The sequence below is a fragment of the Acomys russatus genome, chromosome 26, assembly GCF_903995435.1.
Source record: "Acomys russatus chromosome 26, mAcoRus1.1, whole genome shotgun sequence".
NCBI classification, from domain to species: domain Eukaryota; kingdom Metazoa; phylum Chordata; class Mammalia; order Rodentia; family Muridae; genus Acomys; species Acomys russatus.
In genome coordinates this window covers 46,854,424-46,875,651 of record NC_067162.1, presented here as the reverse complement: position 1 = coordinate 46,875,651, position 21,228 = coordinate 46,854,424, and the positions used below count along the sequence as shown (strand labels likewise).

At 54.4% G+C, this 21,228-nt stretch overlaps 2 protein-coding genes across 2 annotated transcripts; both read left to right on the top strand.

Annotated features, from left to right (window-relative positions):
• The first annotated feature begins 485 nt into the window (after nucleotides 1-485).
• Nucleotides 486-10,052, top strand: Mvd (mevalonate diphosphate decarboxylase). Its single transcript, XM_051169062.1, has 10 exons — nucleotides 486-645; nucleotides 4,232-4,302; nucleotides 4,741-4,855; nucleotides 5,088-5,234; nucleotides 6,163-6,362; nucleotides 6,694-6,768; nucleotides 6,921-7,139; nucleotides 7,547-7,662; nucleotides 9,087-9,195; nucleotides 9,908-10,052. The coding sequence occupies exons 1-10, from the start codon at nucleotides 573-575 to the stop codon at nucleotides 9,986-9,988; spliced, it is 1,206 nt and encodes a 401-aa protein (XP_051025019.1). The 5' UTR covers nucleotides 486-572; the 3' UTR covers nucleotides 9,989-10,052.
• Nucleotides 10,053-11,185: 1,133 nt separating this feature from the next.
• LOC127209366 (cytochrome b-245 light chain) lies at nucleotides 11,186-20,505 on the top strand. Its single transcript, XM_051168977.1, has 6 exons — nucleotides 11,186-11,432; nucleotides 17,721-17,790; nucleotides 18,130-18,204; nucleotides 18,439-18,522; nucleotides 19,182-19,263; nucleotides 20,201-20,505. The coding sequence occupies exons 1-6, from the start codon at nucleotides 11,375-11,377 to the stop codon at nucleotides 20,408-20,410; spliced, it is 579 nt and encodes a 192-aa protein (XP_051024934.1). The 5' UTR covers nucleotides 11,186-11,374; the 3' UTR covers nucleotides 20,411-20,505.
• The last annotated feature ends 723 nt before the right edge of the window (nucleotides 20,506-21,228 follow it).

Sequence of the window (21,228 nt, the reverse complement as noted above, 5' to 3'; positions counted from 1 at the left end):
CCATCTCGGATGCAGCACATCCACCGGCCGCCCGACACCTCATGCAAGCTGGACGGCTGCCGGAACAGGCTATGGAGCAGGAGACTTCTCTTGTGAATACAGGATGTGGGGCTCTGGCACGACCCTGGACCCCGGATCAGGCGATTCTTCTGGAGTCACAGTCTAGTGAGCTTTGCGTGCAGCGGAGAAGCTGGATTCGCGTCCTTTTTCAGCTCGGCAGTTCTAGCAGCAAACAGCCTGGCAGTTGCGACACTCACTCCAGCTGTCCTCAAGTGGCAGTGCCGGAAGACCTCTCGCGCCTGCGCAGATCCCGCCCGTGCACAATGCGCACGCGCGTGTCCCACCCTCTGAGCAGGCCCCGCCCCTTGCTGGCGGCCTCGAGCGGGGGCGGGCTCAATGTCGGCCGCACATCATTCGATTCTGTCCATAGGCTAAAAAGTGGATCGTGGGCGCGGCCCGCCGCTTATTGGACAGCACGGTCCGTGGACCAATCATTTGGCAGCGCGTGAGAGTGAACACCGGTCGGGGGACCGGTGCTGGGCTCTGTGGCAAGGGACTGTACCCTCTCGGCTATGGACTCGGAAACCCCTCAGGACCTAGTCGTCACCTGCACCGCGCCGGTCAACATCGCGGTTATCAAGTACTGTGAGTGCTGGAAGACCGGGTCACCTGGGCCGGGGTTGGAGCGTAGTGCTGGAGGCGACTCGAATTGGGGAGCCCCTGGGCTGGAGGGCCGGGTTCCAGAGTAGCTGGGCTGGAGAAGAGGGATCGTCCCGACTGGGATGGGGGTGGGGTTGTCGGAGCACTGGGCTGCAACCGGGATGGGGATCCTGGGATCAGGAGACCGAGGCCACAGCTGCCGGGATGGATGGGCACAGGGCTGGGGACAGGGGTTGCTGCAACCTGGATCGGGGATCCTGGGATCAGGAGACCGGGGCCACAGCTGCCGGGATGGATGGACACAGGGCTGGAGATGAGGGTCGCTGCTGCTGGCATTCAGCCTCCCAGGGCTGGAGGGAGAAGGCTCATGCCGGGATCTGGAGTCGCAGGGCTAGGAAGGGAACTCAGGGCAAAGGGGGGCGTTACCACGGCGGGGATCATTGCGGCTGGGATGGTTGGGGTACCCCACTGCAGGTCTGGGATGGTGAAATTAAGGCTGCTAGGGAGAGGCGAGGCTCTCCGTGGGCCTGGCCTGGCCTCGACCGTCACTCCTCAGGCTTTGCTGTGGGCACAGATGCCGCTGCCCCTTCCGATGTGAGGAGCAGCCTCTTGCTCCTTTCGCTCTTCCTCCTTCCCTGGTGACACCTGTAAACCGGGGAGGTACAGCAGGGAGCAGGGCTTCTCGCTCCAGCCTCACACCTGCCCTCTTCCTTCCGCCATGGCCATTTAGAACTCCGAAGTGGATCCGTACGACGCGTAGATTCTTGCAGGTGGATGCAGCAAGGTTTCGTGGCTCACGGTTGCTAGGTCCCTATTCCACAGCATAAGCAACTCGGGGGTCCTCCAAAGCTGCTACCTACATTTATGAGCAGTTCTTTGTATGAACTTTCTTCTTTCGGAGGGAGAAATTCCTGGAGCGCTTCTTGAGAGGACGACTGGCAATTTATTTATTTACTTACTTATTTGTTTTTGATTTTTCGAGACAAGAGCCTCTCTGTGTTAGACTTGGCTGTCCTGGACTTGCTTTGTAGACCAGGCTGGCCTCGAACTCACAGCGATGCGCCTCCTAAGAGATGGGATTAAAGGCGTGTGCCACCACACCTGGCCCGGCAATTATTCCTTATTCTATTAAGGAACTGTGCGTTCTCTGGGGTGGCTGTACTGGCTTGTATTTCTCCAGGGGGTGCACGGGACATCTTGATTTCCGTGTTCTACCATCCTCACCCCATTTCAGCGGGATCTCTTTCTTTCTTTCATTGTATATGACATATACAATGTTCTGCCTGCACATCCACCAGATCTCATTATGGATGGGCATGAGCCACCATGTGGGTGCTGGGAATTGAACTCGGGTCCTCTGTTTTGTTTTTCTTTCTTTCTTTCTTTTTTTCTTTTTCTTTTTTTTTTTGAGACAAGGGTTTCTCTGTGTAGCCTTAGCTGTCTTGGACTTGCTTTGTAGACCAGGCTGGCCTCGAACTCACAGTGATCCACCTACCTCTGCCTCCCAAGTGCTGGGATTAAAGGCGTGTGCCACCACGCCCGGCCCAAACTCGGGACCTCTGGAAGAGCAGAACCTCTGAGCCATCTCTCCAGCTCTAAGTCCCTGTTTTTCACTTTAGTCTTCCTGTGTTGGGTGAGGGGACGGGGCTGTGGGGAGTGGATACTCTTGTCCTGGTATTTGCACAGTTTCTAAGCCAGCATGAGCTGCATAACTAGACTCTCAAGAACAGAAAAGGTTCTTCATCTCTCCCATTTTTTTTTTCCTGATAATTCTTCCCCAAACAAAAATAGCTGTGATTTTTATCAAAAAGCTTTTCTGTTTTTAAGATCATATGATCTTGGGTCGGGAATATAGTTCAGTGATATAGCGCTTGCTTAGCATGTCTGAGAGACCCTAAGTTCAATACCCAGAGCCACAGAAACAAACAAGGGGCCCTTGGGAGGAGTTGGAGGGGCTCACGGAGGATGAAAATGATTAAGATACAGCCAGGTGTAGTGGCGCACACCTGTAATCCGAGCACTCGGAGAGGCAGAGGCAGGCAGATCTCTGTAAGTTCAAGGCCAGCCTGGTCTACGAAGTGAGTCTGGGACAGCCAATGCTACACAGAGAAACCCTATCTAGAAAAACAACAACAACAACAACAAAATAAATAATTAATTAAGATACATTGTTTACATGTATGAAATTATTATTGTTGTGGTTTTTCGAGACAGGGTTTCTCTGTGTAGCTCTGGCTGTCTTTGACTCTAGACCAGGTGGGCCTTTGCCTTCTGAGTGCTGGGATCAAAGGTGTGTGCCACTGCCCCTGGCACGAGTTCTCTTTTCAAATTCATGCTGTTCTTCCGAGTTTAGCTGGCTGGGACACCTTGCTGTTGACTAATGTTTCGATATCCATCACAGTTCAGCTGGCTGGGTTTCCCCTTCATTTGTTCATTTTAATTGTATCCGGGGGCTTTTGATTCAGTTCCTGGCTCAGGTCTCAGGTTTCCATGTCTTTCTATCGTCTCCCCCCCCCCCCCCCCCGCAGGCAGGGTTTCTCTGTGTAGCCTTGACTGTCCTGTCCTGGGCTCCCTTTGTAGACCAGGCTGGCCTCGAACTCACAGAGATCTGCCTGCCTCTGCCTCCGAGTGCTGGGATTAAAGGCATGCGCCACCATGCCTGGCCCTCTTTACCGTCCCTTTGCTGATGCTTTTCTCTTTGCTTCTGACGGCTGGTTGAAGCGTTTCATGGTAGCTGCTTTAAAACCTTTGGCAGCAGCTGTGGGATGTCCAGCACTTGACCATCAGGGTCTTGGGTTTTCTGCTCAGTTTGAGATCCTCCCTTTTTGATGTAACAAATGATTTTGGGTGAGATCTAATGGTTTGGCTGTGTGTGTGTGTGTGTGTGTGTGTGTGTGTGTGTCTGAGACTGGAGTCCTCAGGAGTACTGCAGGAGCCGTCAGGCCTCCTCTGGAAACTCCCAGGAGAGCTACCTGTGTGCAGATGTCTGCCCGTGGCAAAGGTGTTCACCCGCCTAGTGTTAGCCCTTTGTTGTCTTCTGAACAAACACCTCCAAATTAGCCCAACATGTGCAGATGCCCCACAAAAATGTGACACCACAAGCTGAGCGCTGTGGGTGCTGTTCATTAGTCTTTCCTCTGGCTTTCTGGAGAGTTGCCCGAGCTTGCTGTGACAGGTGGGGCTTGGAGTACCGGGTAGAGTGGGCCCATCCTGATCGGTGCCATCTGAGACACGGCACCAGGAAGTGGGCTTCTCCGGGCAGACAAGCAGGTGGAGGAGTCGACCACAAGCCACTTGAGCACGTAACCACTGGCAGATGTCCACAGCTGTATCAGTGGACTAAAAGAAAGATGGAGGAGGCATGAGGCAGAGGTGGGCTGGCCTCCAGCTGGGCTCTGGGAACGTGAGCTCTGAGTCTGCAGCCAGCCTAGGAGGTCTCCCTGAGGTGGTGCTGCAACCTGTGCAATGAGAGCAGGATGGGGGGGGGGGTGGGGGGGAGTGAGGATGGGGGCCAGCTGTGGGAGGTGCCTACAGGGTGCCAGGAACTCACTGGCTTGGATTGTTGTTGCAGGGGGGAAGCGAGATGAAGCACTGATCCTGCCCATCAACTCCTCTCTGAGTGTCACGCTGCACCAGGACCAGGTGACTGTGCGCCACGTGGACACTGAGCTCTGATGGCTGGAATAGGGTGGCCTCCCGTGGGATCGTAGCCGGACCTATGTCCTCCTAATCCCTTTCGACTGCCCAGTATATCTCCCCCTGTCTCCTTAGCCACACACAAATTCCCAAAGCCAAAGGGCTACTTTTACCTCTGGTTCCTTGACTCACGAGAGAACGGGCACCCATGGTTCTGCTGTGGGTGAGACAGATCTCACGGGGGCACAGTGAAGCCCAGGCCGGCGTGGCCAGCCTGAGAGGGCCTTGCTGACTTTCTGCTGCCTGGCCAGGGCTGACTTCGGTGACCTTCCACATGCTTGTGGCTGCCCGGGTGGGCAGCCATACTGTTAGGAAGAGCCCCTTTGGCAGGAAGGGAGGCTTGGTGGCCGTCAGTCCTCAGTACTGGCCCGTTTTCCTTCCTAGCTGAAAACCACCACAACTGCTGCCATCAGCAGGCACTTCACAGAGGACCGCATCTGGCTGAACGGTCGAGAGGAGGATGTGACGCAGCCCCGGCTCCAAGCCTGCCTGAGGGAGAGTGAGTTGGGGGTGGCAGCAGCTCCTGATGTGGCCATAGGAAGCTCCCCAGTAGCAGACAGAGACGGGCATCCCAGGAGGAAGTCCATGTGGGAAGTCTGGGAGTTACCGTCTCACAGATTTCAGCCATCCTCTCCCGTCTTTCAGCCCCAGGAAAATGACGTATCAGGAGCAGGTGCAGTGGGTCTGCCAAGTGACAAGGCCACTCACTGTGTGTGCCCTCTCCTCTGCAGTTCGCCGCCTGGCTCGGAAGCGGAGGAGCACAGGGGACGGGGATGCGCTGCCCCTCAGCCTCAGCTATAAGGTGCACGTGGCCTCGGTGAACAATTTCCCCACTGCTGCAGGCCTGGCTTCCTCAGCAGCAGGCTATGCCTGCCTAGGTGGGTGCCTGTAGGGACTGGGGGGTGGGGGGGATGACCCAGGGTTCTGTTCTGTAGTAGTAGGGGGTTCTCTGGCCTGTCAGCATCCAGGGTTCCCATTGTTGGAGCTTTCCATCCACAGAGCCTGAGTTTGCCCTTTCCCAGAATGCATTTGGCCACCAGACCCTCTCTGCACTTGTTTGAAGATCCTTCAGCTGCCAAATGCTACAAGTGACAGAAGCCAGACTATACCTAGAGGCGGAGGCTGGGGGTTGGGGGCTCTTGGCTTCCCTGAGAATTCCAGGGTCTTGCCTCAGCTTCAGGCACAGCTGCCTTCCGGCTGTCTGACCCTATCCTGAGGAACTCTGCTCTGCTGTCTTGCCTTGGGCCACTGCACGTAGCACCCTGTCCCCGGCACAGGCAGTTCTCTCAGTGGTGAGCTTAGACCACCCTCATATACCTTAGCTCCAGGGGAGATAATTTACTGGTCCAGCTGGCTCCTGTGTCACCCTGAACTGGATGTGGAGGTGAGCCAGTCCTAGAGGCGGGGTCACCTTCTTAAGACTGCGGGACTCAGAGAAGGCCCCGTGCTGATGAGCAGCAAGCTTGCTGTACTGCCTTCCCCCAGCCAGAGCCACTGGCCTCTCTCTGAACACACATTCCTTAGGCTTTCATCTTGGTCCCTTCCCCGGGTGGCCTTCTGACTGCCTCCCCTTCCCTTAGTGCTCCGCTTGGCTGCAAAGAAACTTCCACCATCCCTGGTCTTGAGGTCTTGAGCCCTGCCTGGTCTAAAGCATTGCAGAACTGGGAGATGCCAGCCCAGATGCTGGAGCCCCGTCTCAGCCTCCTCAAATCTCGTTTCCTAAGCAGTGGGGAGCCCCGAGCAGAGCTGGACTATGTGGCACAATAGCCATCCCATACCTCGTGTGTCTCTCTCCTCTGCCTTCAGCCTATACCTTGGCGCGGGTCTACGGGGTTGAGGGAGACCTCTCTGAAGTGGCTCGGCGGGGCTCCGGCAGCGCATGCCGCAGTCTCTATGGAGGCTTCGTGGAGTGGCAGATGGGAGAACAGGCGGACGGGAAGGATAGCGTCGCCCGGCAGATAGCCCCAGAGTGGCACTGGCCCCAACTCCGAGTCCTCATTCTTGTGGTAAATGGATGGGCATGCAGCCAGTGGGACAAGGGCTGTTTCAGCCAGGGCTCGGGCTAGGGACGGAAGGGCCATGTCTATCCAGGCTTCACCAGGATCCTAGGCCAGCAGGGGCTAGAGAGCAGACCAAGGCCGGTAGGTGGGAGGGTCGGGGTGTGGCTCCACATGACAGGCTGTGCCCCTTTCCATGGTGTGGTGGCTAGACCCAGAACCACGTCACCCCTCTCTGACCAGGACCCCAGGGTTTGGTATGGCAAAGGGCAGGGCCGAGTGATAGGGGCTGTGACCATGAGTCCCGTGTGGCCCGGGCCCAGTGCTATCTTCCATTCAGGTAAGTGCCGAGAAGAAGCATATGGGCAGCACGGTGGGCATGCAGACCAGCGTGGAGACCAGTACTCTGCTCAAGGTAGGGCTTGCTGGGGAGGGTAGAGACCAGAGCCCTGCCCAGGGCGAGTCTCACCAGGGAGAGCCTAGGCAGGGCTCCCCTGGTGGAGGGAATGGCCCAGACTTGCTGGCCGAGAGTGTATGTATGCACCAACTCAGTCACTCACCTTGCAGTTCCGGGCTGAGTCCATTGTGCCTGAGCGCATGAAGGAGATGACCCGCTCCATCCGAGAGCGGGACTTCCAGGCCTTTGCCCAGCTGACCATGAAGGACAGCAATCAGTTCCACGCCACCTGCCTCGATACCTTCCCGCCCATCTCCTACCTCAATGACACTTCCAGGCGTATCATCCAGCTAGTGCACTCCTTCAACACACACCACGGGCAGACGAAGGTGACAGGACGCAGGGTCGCAGGCAAACAGGGTCTGGCTGCAGGGGATGTGGGCTGACGCAAGGGGCATGGGCAAACGATGGGGTGTGGTACACGTGGAGGGACAAAGGTCATGGAAGGGGGTGGGGCTGCGGGTGGGCCTCAGGACCACGGCAGACGTGGCACAGACAGGTTCCACCCTACAGTTCTGTTTGTTCTGTGTTTTGTGTGTTGCCTAATTCTCAGCCTAGTAGCCTCTCCCTGAGCTGCAGGCAGAAGTGACTAGCTCCAGTGTGTTCAGTTAGTACTACTCCTTGGTTCGGTTGCAGGGGCCCCATGCAATTCTGGAAGACCCTAGGTCCCTGGGCAGGTAGAGGGTCAGAGCCATGGGTGCTCAGTAAACAGCTGGGGACACATTTCGGGTTTCAGGTGGCGTACACATTTGACGCCGGCCCCAACGCTGTGATCTTCACCCTGGATGACACTGTGGCTGAGTTTGTGGCAGCTGTAAGACACATCTTTCCCCCTGCAGCAAACGGAGACAAGTGAGTGTGGCCTTCTTTTCTGCCTTGAGACGCACAGCACTCCCTGCCAGGAACAAACGGTGGCCACTGTGCTAAGCCTGGAGATCTCAGGCACAGATACACTCCTGCAGGGACACAGCCACAGCCATGGCACGTGGCAGTATTGAAACACTCAATAGCCACACGTTGCAGGTGTGTGAACAGTCCCTCCTCCTAAGAAGTGCACTTCAGCCGGGTAAGGTGGCTCACACCCAGACTCCCAGTGCTCAGGAGACCAAAGCCAGCCTGGGCTACAGTATGAGCCTATCTCAAAAAGCAGAATTAATTTTTTTTTTTTTTTAAATTTAGGCCGGGTGTGGTGGAACGTGCCTTTAATCCCAGCACTCAGGAAGCAAAGGCAGGAGGATCTCTGTGAGTTTGAGGCCAGTCTGTTCTACAGACTGAGTCTAGGACAGCCTAGGCTGTTACACAGAGAAACACTGTCCTGAAAGAAAAAAAAAAATTTTTTTTTATTTTAAAATACTTTTATTTTTTTTATTTTTTTATTTTTCCAAGATAAGGTTTCTCTATGTAGCTCTGGCCATCCTGGAACTCACTCTGGAGACCAGGCTGGCCTCAAATTTAAAGACCTACCTGCCTCTGCCTCCTGACTGCTAGAACCAAAGGCATGTGCCACCACCCAGACAGAAAAAATTTTTTTTTGGTTTTTCGAGACAGGGTTTCTCTATGTAGCCTTGTCTGTCCTAGATGTGCTTTGTAGATCAGGCTGACCTCAAAATCACAGATGTCTGCCTGCCTCTGTCTCCCGAGTGCTGTGTGATTAAAGGCTTGCACCACCACACCAGGCATGGACTTTTTAAAAAAAAAAAAACGTTTCTGAGTATTTTGCTTGCATGAATATCAGTGTACCATGTATATGTAGTACCCTTGTGGGCCAGAAGAGGGCATCAGATCCACTGGAACTGGAGTCACAGATGGTTGTGGGTGCTGGAAACCTAACCAGGGTCCCCGATTAGAGCCACACATGTTCTCAACTGCTGAGCTACCTCTCCAGCCCAGAAGTGAGATTTACTAGGAAATGCACGAGGCATTCTGATGAGTGTGTTAAATATTTGATTCAAGCAAAGCCCCAATTTCTTCCGTGTTGAACAAGTCTTGAGTCTGTGCATGAGGTTTCTCATCTCTTCCCTGCACAGTTCCGCCTTCTGGGACTGGTCTGATGCTGTGTGCCACTTAGCCAAATCTCTAATCTGAAGTGTTCTCCCTAAAAGAAACCTCCCTCCTAGGAGACCGCTGCGCCCTCTCGCCCTCGCCACCCCCATCCCCAGTCTCTGAAGGACTGCCCACCTGGGCCGTGCCGTGCCGTGCTGTGTTGTGCTGTGCCGTGCCCGTGCCGTGCCGTGCCGTGCCGTGAGCATCAACACACTTCTGCCCTCTTTGCCTAGGTTTCTGAAGGGGCTGCAGGTGGCGCCTGTTCTTCTCTCTGATGAGCTGAAAGCTGCGCTGGCTATGGAGCCCAGGCCTGGCAGTGTCCAGTACGTCATCGCCACTCAGGTGAGGCCAGTCTACCCGGCTGCCACCTCCTTACTTGCTGGACGGCCCCAGGCTCCCTCACCCCTGTTCCTCAGGCAGGAAGTGGAAGCCTACATCAGCCATGGCACAAGTGCTGTTGATGCTCAGAGGCATCACTCCCAGTGCAGTGTAGGGACAACTTACATGTAGAGTTGGGAGTCCGGTGTGGAAGAGGGGATGCAAAGGTTAGTCGCTTCGGACCAGGAGAAGCCAGGAGGTTGAAAGTAGTCACTTGTCAGCATAGGTGGGTGTTGGGGTCCCCAAGACCTACACACAAGCAGGCCAGCGTCGCTGTGTCTCCTGACCCTCTCAAAGAGGCTCACTGAAGAGGCAGGTGGATCGCTGTGAGTTCAAGGCCAGCCTGGTCTACAAAGTGAGTCCAGGACAGTCAAGGCTACACAGAGAGACCCTGTCTTGAAAAACAAAACAAACAAACAAAAAACAAAAAAGGCTCACTGAGCCCTGCTGTCTACACCAACCATGTGCTGAGCATCTCTGAGGTCCCCAGGGTCTGGCCCAGCTGGCAAGGAGCACCTGGCAGCTCAGATGGCTTAGCCTGGACACACTGGTGTGGACTTACCAGGAAGGGACCGCCTCCACCCCAGTCTAATCCTACTTTGGAGTCTCTGGAGCAATGGGTAGGGCTGCTGCTGCTACCCATGACTGGACGCTAATTTTTTTTTTTCTCCCCCAGGTCGGACCAGGACCTCAAGTCCTAGAGGATTCGCATGTTCATCTGCTGGGCCCAGATGGCCTGCCACAGCGGGGCCCTTGACCTCTTCCATGTCCAGTCCCTCGTGCCGTTTGGAAAAAGGGTTGCTCACTGGGAGTAGGGAGCTGGTGTGTTGATCGGCCATGCCTGTGGGTTGCTTGATGGATAATGCTGTGCTGGGGGCCGTCAAGTAGTGATGAGCAGCTACCTAGGCAGGGGGACGCCTTCAAGTGCCTCACATTCCAAGCTGGTTCCTGAGGGGCTCAATGGCCCACTCTGTGGACCTTCCTGTGCTCCAGAGAGCTCGTTAGGGAAGGAGAATCAGTCTCTCCCACTGAAGGTGCTCCCTCCCGAGGGCCTCAGTAACCGCCTCAGCGTGGAGGACGACAGCTGCACACGGTAGTGCCTCTGCTGGGACTCAGGCCACACCATGGATAGAATGTTTATAGATCAGTGAACCCCCTCCCCGTGAGGGTAGGGGGCGGAGTCCACTGTGAGGGTGGTACATCGTGAAGGGGCACGCAGTGGATTTGCTGACCAGATGGAATAAAGTGTACAGCTGCCTGCCTGCCATGGCTGTGCTTTCCTCTTCCTAAACCAGCCTCTAGGGTCCCTATCTCCAGGTCAGTGACTGCTCAGGTCGGCCCTACCTGCTGGTGAGTTCTGTCTTGTTTCCATATGCAGTGGGGAGGTGGGGCCTGAGGTAGGTCCTGCCAAGAAGGCTTCCTTCTTGCCCACAAGCCAGCCCCAGCCCCTGTGCCCTCCTGTTAAAAGTCTTCTGCCTCCTTGCCGGCCTAAGCCGTACCCCAACATTCATGCTACAGCTGCTAGAGCTGGTCCAGGCCAGAGGAAAGAGACAGCTTAGCGACAGTGTTCTGCTGCCTTCTGCTTGCTGGGTTTTTCCCAGCCTTGCACATCCTCTGTCTCTCTGTCTCTGTCTCCCTCCCCACCCACTTCGCACAGCAGAGTAACAGTATTCTGTTGCCGGCTTTCTGGGTTTTCCCAGCCTTGCACATCCTCTGTCTCTCTGTCTCTCTACCTGCCCCGAGCCCCCCCCCTCTCCAGGCCCCCTTAGTCATGTGATTCAGGACACACCTGCCCTAGTTCACAGTGGGTCGGAAGTAACTTCATCCGAGCTGCCTTTTTAGGGAGCTGCCATTATTTGATAGACAAAGGCGCAGGGGTTGAAGTGATTATTTACTCCAGTGGTCCTAGGGTTCGGGTCACAAGTCACAAAGCAGTCGTAAGCAGCTCGGGTACATCGCAGCTAGAGTGACTCTCCAGGGGAGGCTGACCCACCCACCAAGGCTCAATGGGAAGGCGCAGAGGAGGCGGCCTCTGGGCGGGGCCTGAAGGGCGGGGCCTGAGCAGGAGGCGGGCCGAGCCGAGAGGACTTGCGGAGTGGGCTGCAGAGTTGGACCAGGCAGCTGCGTGTGCAGGGTCCTCGCCATGGGGCAGATCGAGTGGGCCATGTGGGCCAACGAGCAGGCGCTGGCGTCTGGCCTGAGTGAGTGAGGCGGGCTGCGGGCGGAGGGGTCGGTCGGGACCCCGGGGGTGCCGCGGGAGAAGCAGGGCTCCGGCTGGCGCGGCGGACCCCTGAGTGCGGGCTGCGGGGTACACGGGGTCTCAGAACGAGCCGCGGCGGCTGCAGGCCAAGCTCGGCCGCAGGCTCTGCGACCCCGCCCTGCACTCTGCTCTGCCCGCGCGAGGACCTTAGAGGAGGAAGTTGCTTGCAGCTGGGGAAGAGGTATTCACCCGGTGGTTTCCCGCCCGGTTAGGAAAACCCGCCCGAAGACCCTCTCCTGCGCACAGCCCACTTGGCCTGGTCGGGGCTCTGGCCTTGGGGTCACCAGGGCTGCATCTCCTGGAGGGGTTTGGAGTGGGAGCGAACTCACCCTGGAGGAGCAGCCAGCTCCATCCCACAAGCTGAGTGTGCGCAGAAACTATTTCACAAGAGTCTGGACACCACTCAGAGGGCTCTTAGTTGGGCTAAGATGCAGGACACTCGGCTTTGGTCAGGACGGCACTGGTCGTGGCTTGACCAGTCCGGATTGTCTGGGAGGTCTGCCAAGGGGAACTGGGATCCCTGGCTTCCCTGCGCTAGGAAAGGAACCTAGTAGACCAGCCCCAAAGCGTCAGGCCTGGGGCTAGAAGAAACTGCAGGCTTGCTTCAAAGCCAGAGCTAGCCAGGAAGGACTTACTCAGGCAGCGCTAGAAACAGAGGTGACAGAGACACAGGTGCTAGCCATTCAGTGTCCCCTGTCCTCCCTGTGCCGTGGAATGTCTCCGAGTACTGCTGCTGCTAACTGGCCATAGTACTCATGCTGACGACAGTCTTTGCAGAGATGTCACAGGCTGTGTCCACTTTCTCCACCAACTGCGACTTGCACCTCACCTGCCCCTCCCATTTTGTTTGTTTTAAGTCACAGAAAATTCCACCATTCTGGGCACATCCGCAGCTGGCTCCTCCTCAGACGCAAGCCTGTGTCTGACTTCAGGAGCTCCTGTTTGCCTCTCGGGCGCTCTCCTGCCTTCCTAGCTATTCAGGGTCATTTCTGTTTCCTGAATGTGCACCGGGGCCTTTGCACAATCTGAGGCTGCCACAGCACCCAAGGCTCCCGCCTCCCTCCATTCAGATGTCACCTGCTCAGAGACAGCCAACCTCAAATAGCCCAATTCCTTGGGATGAGGACCCTCTGTTAAAGCGCACCACTGTCTGGTGATGGTGGTGCACGGGTTTAATCCCAGCACTCAGGAGGCAGAGGCAGGCGGATCTCTGAGAGTTCCGAGACAGCCAGGGCTACACAGAGAAACCGCATCTCAAAAGAAAGAAAGAAAAGTGTATCACTGTCTTAAGCAAGCCATGGGCTCTGGTCTATGCTATTGCAGAGTCCCTGTACACAGCAGGTCTTCTCTTTCTTTTTTAAAAAATATTTTTATTTACTTTTAATTTATGTGCATTGGTGTGAGGGTGTCAGATCTTGGAGTTACAGACAGTTGTGAGCTGCCATGTCGGTGCTGGGAATTGAGCCCAGGACCTTTGGAAGAGCAGACCACTTAACCACTGAGCCACCTCTCCAGCCCATCTCTTTCTTTCTTTTTTGTTTTTTTGTTTTTTTTTTTTTTTTTTTTTTTTTTTTTGTTTTTTTGAGACAGGGTTTCTCTGTGTAGCCTTGGCTGTCCTGGACTCACTTTGTAGACCAGGCTGGCCTCGAACTCACAGCGATCCACCTGCCTCTGCCTCCCGAGTGCTGGGATTAAAGGTGTGCGCTACCATGCCTGGCCACAGTAGGTCTTCTTGTAGTCCTTGGGTCTCCCTGCTGGATAAAGGGTGACCCCCCCCTCCCACGAATGGTGAGCAGCATAGCAGAACTCAGAAGCTCAGGTGTTCTGAGGACATGACACCCTAAGTAAGGACTAGTGGATATCAGGCTGAGTGAATGTGGGTCAAAAAAAAAAAAAAGATAAAAATCCTTCTCTCCTGCAGAGCGCACCCTTAATGCTGAGCAGCAAAACAGGAAAGTTAATATGTAGCCAAGCTACAAGCCAAACATAAGGATAAACCAGTGCTATTGGAAGGGTGGGAGGGGGACCTGGAGTCTGGGGGTGCCCAGGGCAGCATGAAGGCTTTTCTTGGAGCTTGGAGAAGGCAGGAGTCACCTTCTAGCTAGACTCACACAGAGCATCATCCCTGCAGTGGCCAAGAGCTGTTGCTACGCAGCTGGGGGGGGGGGGGTGGAGGCAGTACGGGGGGGGGGGTGGTCAGGCAGGAAAGATCATGAGCAGCCAAAGATGGGGGCCTGTGTGGGATGTAGGGGTGAGGCCTCCCCCTACCCACAGCCACAGAACCTAGAGAACACTGATGTGAGAGAGAGAGAGAGAAGCCCTCACCTGGGCGCACAGGCTGCTGTGGGATGCACCCCCTACCGGCCTGAGCTCACGCTCGCTCTTTGAGGAAGTGAACCCCGTGAGGAGTCAGCACCCACAGGGCAGGGCACCCATAGGGCAGGGCACCCACAGGGCAGCAGCACACTCCCAGGGCAGGGCTGCTGGTCCCACAGGAAAGGGGGAAAAGTGCACTCTGAATGCCAAAGGAGAAAAAACGACCGACTGGATTTGAGAAAGTGTGTTCACATGCGGCATCTACAGACACACGCTGACCCTAGGCTTGGTGACCGTGGATGCACTGTGGATGCTCAGCCCTGAAGAAGGAGACAGAAGGAAGTTGGGAGGAACCACGCCGACATGGGGATTTCTACACGGAAGTTGTGTCATACACTGTACAGGAAGAGTGAACACGAGAACCACTCAAGTTCCACATGAGAGAGTCCACGGTGTAGGGGGAGGTCTGGAGGCTGGGCAAACACTTCCCAGAAACGGAGAGAGTTTAGGCTTAAGAGAAAAAGAAGTCTCTTTCAGAATTAATGAAAGAAAAATTCATTGTTGGACACACTGACGTGAATTAGACAAAACAAAAAACAGATTGGGGCTCTCAGGTCAGCCATTGGTGCCAGAGACAGTGCAGGAGTAATGCCTTAGGTGCTGAGACAGTGATAAATCCGGTCCACTTGCAATATCCTGCTGAGTTTCAGCTAGCCCCTCAGTGCGGAGGTGACCAGCGGATGTGCTTTAGCAAGATGCAGACTGAACTTATAGAACTGGTGCTTGAGAGAGAAAGCAAGCTGCCAGATGAGTTAAGGAGTCAGGGAGTGAAAACGGAGCTGAGCTTCCAGAAGTTCACCCATGGCTAGGAAGAATTTTGCAATAAGTAGCCTTAAGCATTTGGGAGAATTTATTTTCAAATGTCAGGACAGGAAAGTAGAATGGCTTGACCGGAATGGCACATCACTACCTTTGAAAATTCTTGCTAAAAATATTTTTTTAGTCTGAGTAAAGCTAACTGCAATCTAGCTGGGTGTGGTGGCGCACGCCTTTATTCCCAGCACTTGGGACGCAAAGGCAGGTGGATCACTGTGAGTTCAAGGCCAGCCTGATGTACAGAGTGAGTCTGGGACAACCAAGGCTGCACAGAGAAACCCTGTCTTGAAAACCTCGCCCCCCCCCCAAAAAAAAAAACCTGCAACTTTTAGGATAGAAAGGAAAAAAATTGCTTATTGTTTGAAATAGAGTTTTGACCTGAAATCAGTGATCTTTCTGTTTTAGCCTCAAGAGTGTTATTACACACATGGCCAAAGCTGGCAGGTGGCGCACGCCTTTAATCCTAGCACTCAGGAGGCAGAGGCAGGTGGATTGCTGTGAGTTCGAGGCCAGCCTGGTCTACAAAGCGAGTCCAGGACAGCCAAGGCTACATAGAGAAACACTGTCTCAAAAAAACAAAAGAAAACAAAAGAAAACAAAAGGTGTGTGCAACCACACCTATCTTCAACCTTAAACTCTTAAACTTTTAAACACTGAGCCAACCCTTCAGTCCTCATGTGTTCAAAATCTCAAGGCTTTCTTTGCACTTGGTGTATCACTTCTCTCTCTAAATCTACAACAGGTTCCTGTCTTTTACTTGTTTGTTTGTTTTTAGACAGGGTTTCATGTTTCAGGCTGGTCTCAAACTCATTATGCAGCAGAGGATGCCGTTGAGCTCCTGGCTCTTACATCCATCTCCCAAGTACTAGGATGCCAGGATCTCATGTATCCCAGCTTATCCTGGAGCGTACTATGTAAGAGAGGCTGGCTTTGAACTCATGGCCTTCCTACCTCCATCTCCCTTACATCAACCACACCGTGCCCAGTTTATGCATTGCTGGGGGGCTGAACTGAGGCCTTCATGCCTGCTAGCCAAACACTGTACTGACCTAGCCACTTCCCCAGTGCGTTTGTTGTTTGAGACAGGGTCCGTTGTAGCCCAGGGTCTCAAACTCACTGGCTTGGCCTTGAACTCTTGCCTCTACCTCCCTGTGCTTGGGTTATAGTTGTGCACCACCGTGCCATCGTCTTGCTGATTCCACAGAATGTCTTAAATTCACTCTTTTTTTTTTTTTTTTTTAAAGATTTTATTTATTATTATGTATACAGAGCTCTATCTGCATGTACAGCTGCAGGCCAGAAGAGGGCACCAGATCCCATTATAGATGGTTGTGAGCCACCATGTGTTGGAAATTGAACTCAGGACCTCTGGAAGAGCAGCCAGTGCTCTTAACCTTTGAGCCATCTCCAGCCCCCTTAAATTCACTCTTACAGTTGGCTAAAAAACCAAAACACAAGTCACCTTGTCCATCACAGCTATAGACTGGAAGCCTCCAAATATCCCAAAGACCAAAAGAAAAAAAAAAAGCATCTGTAAATTGTGGTTAATTTATATACTAGAAAAGCAACCAGTTTAAAAAAAAAAAAAGATGGGCTGGAGAGATGGCTCAGCAGTTAAGAGCACCACCTGCTTTTCCAGAGGTCCCGAGTTCAATTCCCAGCAACCACATGGTGGCTTATAACCATCTATAATGTGATCTGATGCCCTCTTCTGGCCTGCAGGTGGACATGCAGACAGAGCACTGTGTATATAACAATAAATAAATCTTTTTAGGGGCTGGAGAGATGGTTCAGTGGTTAAGAGCACCACCTGCTCTTCCAAAGGACCCAGGTTCAATCCTCAGCACCCACATGGCAGCTCACAACTGTCTGTAACTCCAAGATCCGACACGAGCACACATAAATTAAATTTAAAAAATAAATCTTTAAAAAAAAAAAAGTAAGAAGTACCTGCAGGGGTTGGGGATTTAGCTCAGTGGTAGAGTGCTTGCCTAGCAAGTGCAAGGCACTGGAGGTTCGGTCTTCAGCTCTGAGGGGAAAAAAAAAGTGCCTGCAAGCTGGGCGTGATGGCACACGCCTTTAATCCCAGCACTGGAGGAGGCAGAGGCAAGGGATGAATGTGAGTTCGAGGCCAGCCTTGTCTGCAAAGCAAGTCCATGACAGCCAAGGCTACACAGAGAAACCTTGCCCCTCCACCCCCCAAAAAAGAGGTGCCTGCAATCCAGGCACATGGGGAGGGAGACCGGGAGTCCCAGACCACCAGCCAGTGTGTCGAAGCTTTCTCAAGAACAACAACAAAAAGAGAACGGGCTACTAATTATCTACAGAAGATGTTTCTTCAACTTCATGTGAGCTGAAGACACACACACAAGAACTTTCTGAAACGAAGGAGGCTGTGAGTCACGTGGTTCCATGGGAGAACCAAACATAACTCTCTCGTGTGTTCTACTATAGTGAAGTCCTGGATGGGCTGAGATGATGGTGAGGCCATGGCAAGGGTGGCCAAACACTGCAGGAATGCTCCCTTCCTCCAGGGTCTCTGTGTAGCCCTGGCTGTTCTGGAACTTTCTGTAGACCAGGCTGACATTGAGCTCACAGAAGTCTGACTGTCTCTGCCTCCTGGGTGCTGGGATTAAAGCCATGAGCCACCATGCCCAGCTGTAAACCGCTCCCCCCTCTGCCCCCCCCCCCAGCCTCTGCCCAGGATGGAACCCAGGTGTGTGCTACTTATAGAAGGGACCAGGAAGTAACACTACAGACGAAAGGAAGGGGACAGAGCTGACATGCCAGCAAGGGATGTAGCACTAGACAGCTACCGTGGAGTTGAGGCAGGACTGCCACCGGCAAGCTCAGCTCATGGTGCTGTGTCCCCAAGTGTCCACTCTGCCCCTGAAACCCCTGCAATATAGGCATTTCCTCCTGGTGCAGTGCCCAGCCTTAGTAGGCAGAGAACCGGAGGTGGTCCCAGCCCAGGGGCAAGCTCAGGCTGGCTCACACCAGCAGGTGCCACCTCCTGACCACCTCCCTCTATCCTTAGTCCTCATCACAGGGGGCATCGTGGCCACAGCTGGACGCTTCACGCAGTGGTACTTTGGCGCCTACTCTATGTATCCTTCTATTGGGGACCAGGAAGCTGTGGTGATACCACTGCCCCCAGGATCAGCACTGGTTTGCAGAGGGCCACACATACGTACCCTGTTTGGCCACAGCCTCGGAAGGCAGAACCAGTTCTGTCTGCAGTTTTAGAAGCCAAGGCCAAAGGGCTCGAAAAGCCACTGAATGGGTTCAGGCCTCTATGACCCTAAGGCCTGGGTTGAAGTTCGCAGCCTGGGAACAGAACAGGTGGGAAGGGAGGAATGGGCCAGTGGCCGTGTCTCCAATTACCCATCAGTTAAAGTGCACACGGCCTTCGGCCTGGCGTGGCTTTCCTTAACCTCTCACCGCAGCGCTGCAGGAGTGCTCATCTGTCTGTTGGAGTACCCACGAGGAAAGAGGAAAAAGGGCTCCACCATGGAGCGCTGGTAAGTCACTGCCACCTGAGTGGCCTGGCGACCCGCTTCATGGAGCCAGCTGACTCGTCCAGAGCTTCTAGCCCATGTCTTGCCCAGCTGTCCAGCTGCTGCTGCCCGGGTGCCCACAAGGAAAAGGACCGAGAATCCTGGAAGGGGCTGGGTAGGGAGTGACAAGGGGTCCTGAGTGTGACTGGTACTGACCCTTCGACCTTTTGTCTCCCCCCCCCTGCCCCCCGTGTCTAGTGGACAGAAGTACCTGACCACTGTGGTGAAGCTCTTCGGGCCCCTCACTAGAAATTACTACGTCCGGGCTGTCCTCCACTTCCTGTGAGTCCCTCTGCCCATCCCCAGGGTGACAGGAGGCTACAAGGAGACACCCCATGGGTCTCTACCCTAGACAGGAAGGCATCACCCACCCCAAGCCCCTTCTTCACTGATATTTACCCAGACAGAAAAAGCTCACCTTTTAAGATAAGGCAGAAGGTCCCAAGCCTAGCAGCTCCTGAGCTGCAGTCACCGTTGCTGTGTGGCTCTTGGTGAGCCTGTTACACTTGCAGATTTGCATGGTCTTTGCTAAGCCAGGGATGGAACACACCTGTGTGGACCACACTCCAGCTCAGACCGTCTGCCCAACATGGTGGCTGGGGCTTGAATCAAAGGACAGATCATGGGATTGGAGAGATGGCTCAGAGGTTAAGAGCACTGACTGCTCTTCCAAAGGTCCTGAGTTCAATTCCCAATTCCTAATGCCCTCTTCTGGCCTGCAGATGTACATGCAATAGAACACTGTACATAGTAAATTTCAAAGGACAGATTGCAGCTTATACCAAACCTAAACTGGACCTGGGCAGCGCTGCCTCTACCCCCACTCCCATCCCCCTCATCTATGGCCCTGGGCATGACATCTCCCTCTGAGACGTTGTGACCGAGAGCTTAAGAGCCCTTCTGACTGCTGTCTGTTTGCTTCCTCCTGTCATTCCCTGAAGGTTGTCAGTGCCTGCAGGCTTCCTGCTGGCCACGATCCTGGGGACCGTCTGCTTGGTCATTGCCAGTGTGATCTACCTGTTGGTAAGTGGCTGTCCTCTTATCATGAGACTCCCACCCCCCGGTGTCCTTGGTGCTCTTGGCTCTCACCAGCTGCAGCGTATGCACATCTGACGTATACAGTAACAGGGCACCTCCCTGTTGAAGCTATACTGTAGCTCCGCTGGACAGCTGGATAGAAAGACGGACTCAGAGGTAGTGCTGGCCCAGGGCATACCCCCCAAGCCTCAGCGTGTACGTTGTTCATCCAAGCCTGCCTGAGTTTGGGGTCTTGTTGGGTCCACTTCCCAGGAGCTCATGACACATAAGCACTTACTTTTTTTGGTTTTTCGAGACAGGGTTTTCTCTGTGTAGCCTTGGCCCTCCTGGACTCCCTTTGTAGACTGGGTTAGCCTGGAACTCACAGTGATCTGCCTGCCTCTGCCTCGCGAGTGCTGGGATTTAAGGCGTGCGCCACCACTGTCTGGTGGGATACTAAATTTAAACACACATTCCCAGATACACAGAACCAGTTGCCGTGGAAGTGCATGTGGGGACGGAGGAGATAGCAGCACTATTTCCAGCAAGTTCTCTGGCTGCGTTCTGTAGCACCTAGCCTTACATGCTTCCTATAGGGTGCTTGACACCCGTGGGGAGGTTGTAGCATGGGTGGGTGTCCCTTGGAGGGGACATGGAAGCCGTATGGGTCGTGGGATTTGCACCTGGAAGTGCACCTGGAAATATTATAGAAGCCCAGCGGGGAATCTAGGCCCCTCTACTGCAGGACCAATCCTAGCCTGAGCACATAGCTTGGGTTGGTGTCAGGAGGTTCCAGATCTTGACTGTGTGGCCTTGGTCCAGTCAGTTAGTGTAAGCCACTCCCGTCATGCTTAGCGATGATTAGGACCCATGTCCACTTGGAGTCCCTGGTGACAGTAAGCAGCTTGAGGCATAACATAACCCCTCCCTCTCTGCCCCTTAGGCAGCCATCCGTGGTGAGCAGTGGACCCCCATTGAGCCTAAACCCAAGGAACGGCCCCAGGTTGGAGGCACCATCAAGCAGCCACCCACCAACCCCCCACCCCGGCCGCCAGTGGAGGTCCGCAAGAAGCCTAGTGTGGATGGGGAGGAGGCAGCCACAGCTGGAGGCCCCCAGGTCAACCCAATTCCAGTGACAGATGAGGTCGTGTGACCTTCAGTGGCTGTGTTTACAACTCCTGCTTCAATTTCCCTGGAGTTGCCACAAGGGGGCGGTGATGCCCACTGCAATAAACACAGTGACTAGTTGGTGTGGACCTGTAGCTCTTCCTGTGGGGCTGGGAGAGGGACTGTGGGCGGCTGTGGATCTAACATGCTCCCTGTCCTGTTTGGAGACCCCAAGGCCTGACGACTCCTCAGTGGACCCTGGGTGGGCGCATATTTCCAAGTCAGGCACAGAGCCTAGTCCAACGCTGGTTCTTCCGGGAGCATAGTGGAAACTGCTGGCACCCAGCCCCCTTCACCAAAGACACCCAATGGGGCCAGAGCCAGAGTACAGGCTGCTACCCTGCAGCTCCTGGCCCTGAGCTGGACTCTAGGTCTCTGGTTTGGCTTTACAGCCCTAGGGCAGCAGCTGCCTCCCATAGGAAAGTGGAGACCCAGGCCTGCTGGCTCTGCTGTATTCAAACTCCTCTCCCCGCCTGCAGCACCTACTCAGCATACACCCTCAGGAAAAGAATTAGGGGCTTTTGTACTGTGTGAGCACCCACTGGGTGGACAGGGCCAGAGGGAAAGAAAAGTGGGCTTGCAGGAATGAATGGAGGAGGCACTGAAGTGTGTCCATTTAATGACAGTTCAAATAAATTAACTGTTTAAAAACAGCCGGAAGGACTGCATCAGGCAGGAGTCAGGGCTCTGGGGTGACACGCCAGCCTCCCGTCTTCTTCCTGGTCGCCATTGCTGGAGGTTTAAGGAGAGGAAGCCAGTCCCTTCGGGTCCATCCCACCCTCTCTTTTAAGACCATTTCACTAA

Excerpts from the sequence above, each read along its gene's own strand:
- LOC127209366 (XM_051168977.1), top strand. The coding sequence starts at position 11,375 with ATGGGGCAGATCGAGTGGGCCATGTGGGCCAACGAGCAGGCGCTGGCG. Across the intron at positions 17,791-18,129 it reads TACTTTGGCGCCTACTCTAT|CGCTGCAGGAGTGCTCATCT; the intron begins GTATCCTTCTAT and ends CTCTCACCGCAG. Across the intron at positions 18,205-18,438 it reads GGCTCCACCATGGAGCGCTG|TGGACAGAAGTACCTGACCA; the intron begins GTAAGTCACTGC and ends CCCCGTGTCTAG.
- Mvd (XM_051169062.1), top strand. The coding sequence starts at position 573 with ATGGACTCGGAAACCCCTCAGGACCTAGTCGTCACCTGCACCGCGCCG. Across the intron at positions 4,303-4,740 it reads TCACGCTGCACCAGGACCAG|CTGAAAACCACCACAACTGC; the intron begins GTGACTGTGCGC and ends TTTCCTTCCTAG. Across the intron at positions 5,235-6,162 it reads AGCAGGCTATGCCTGCCTAG|CCTATACCTTGGCGCGGGTC; the intron begins GTGGGTGCCTGT and ends CTCTGCCTTCAG.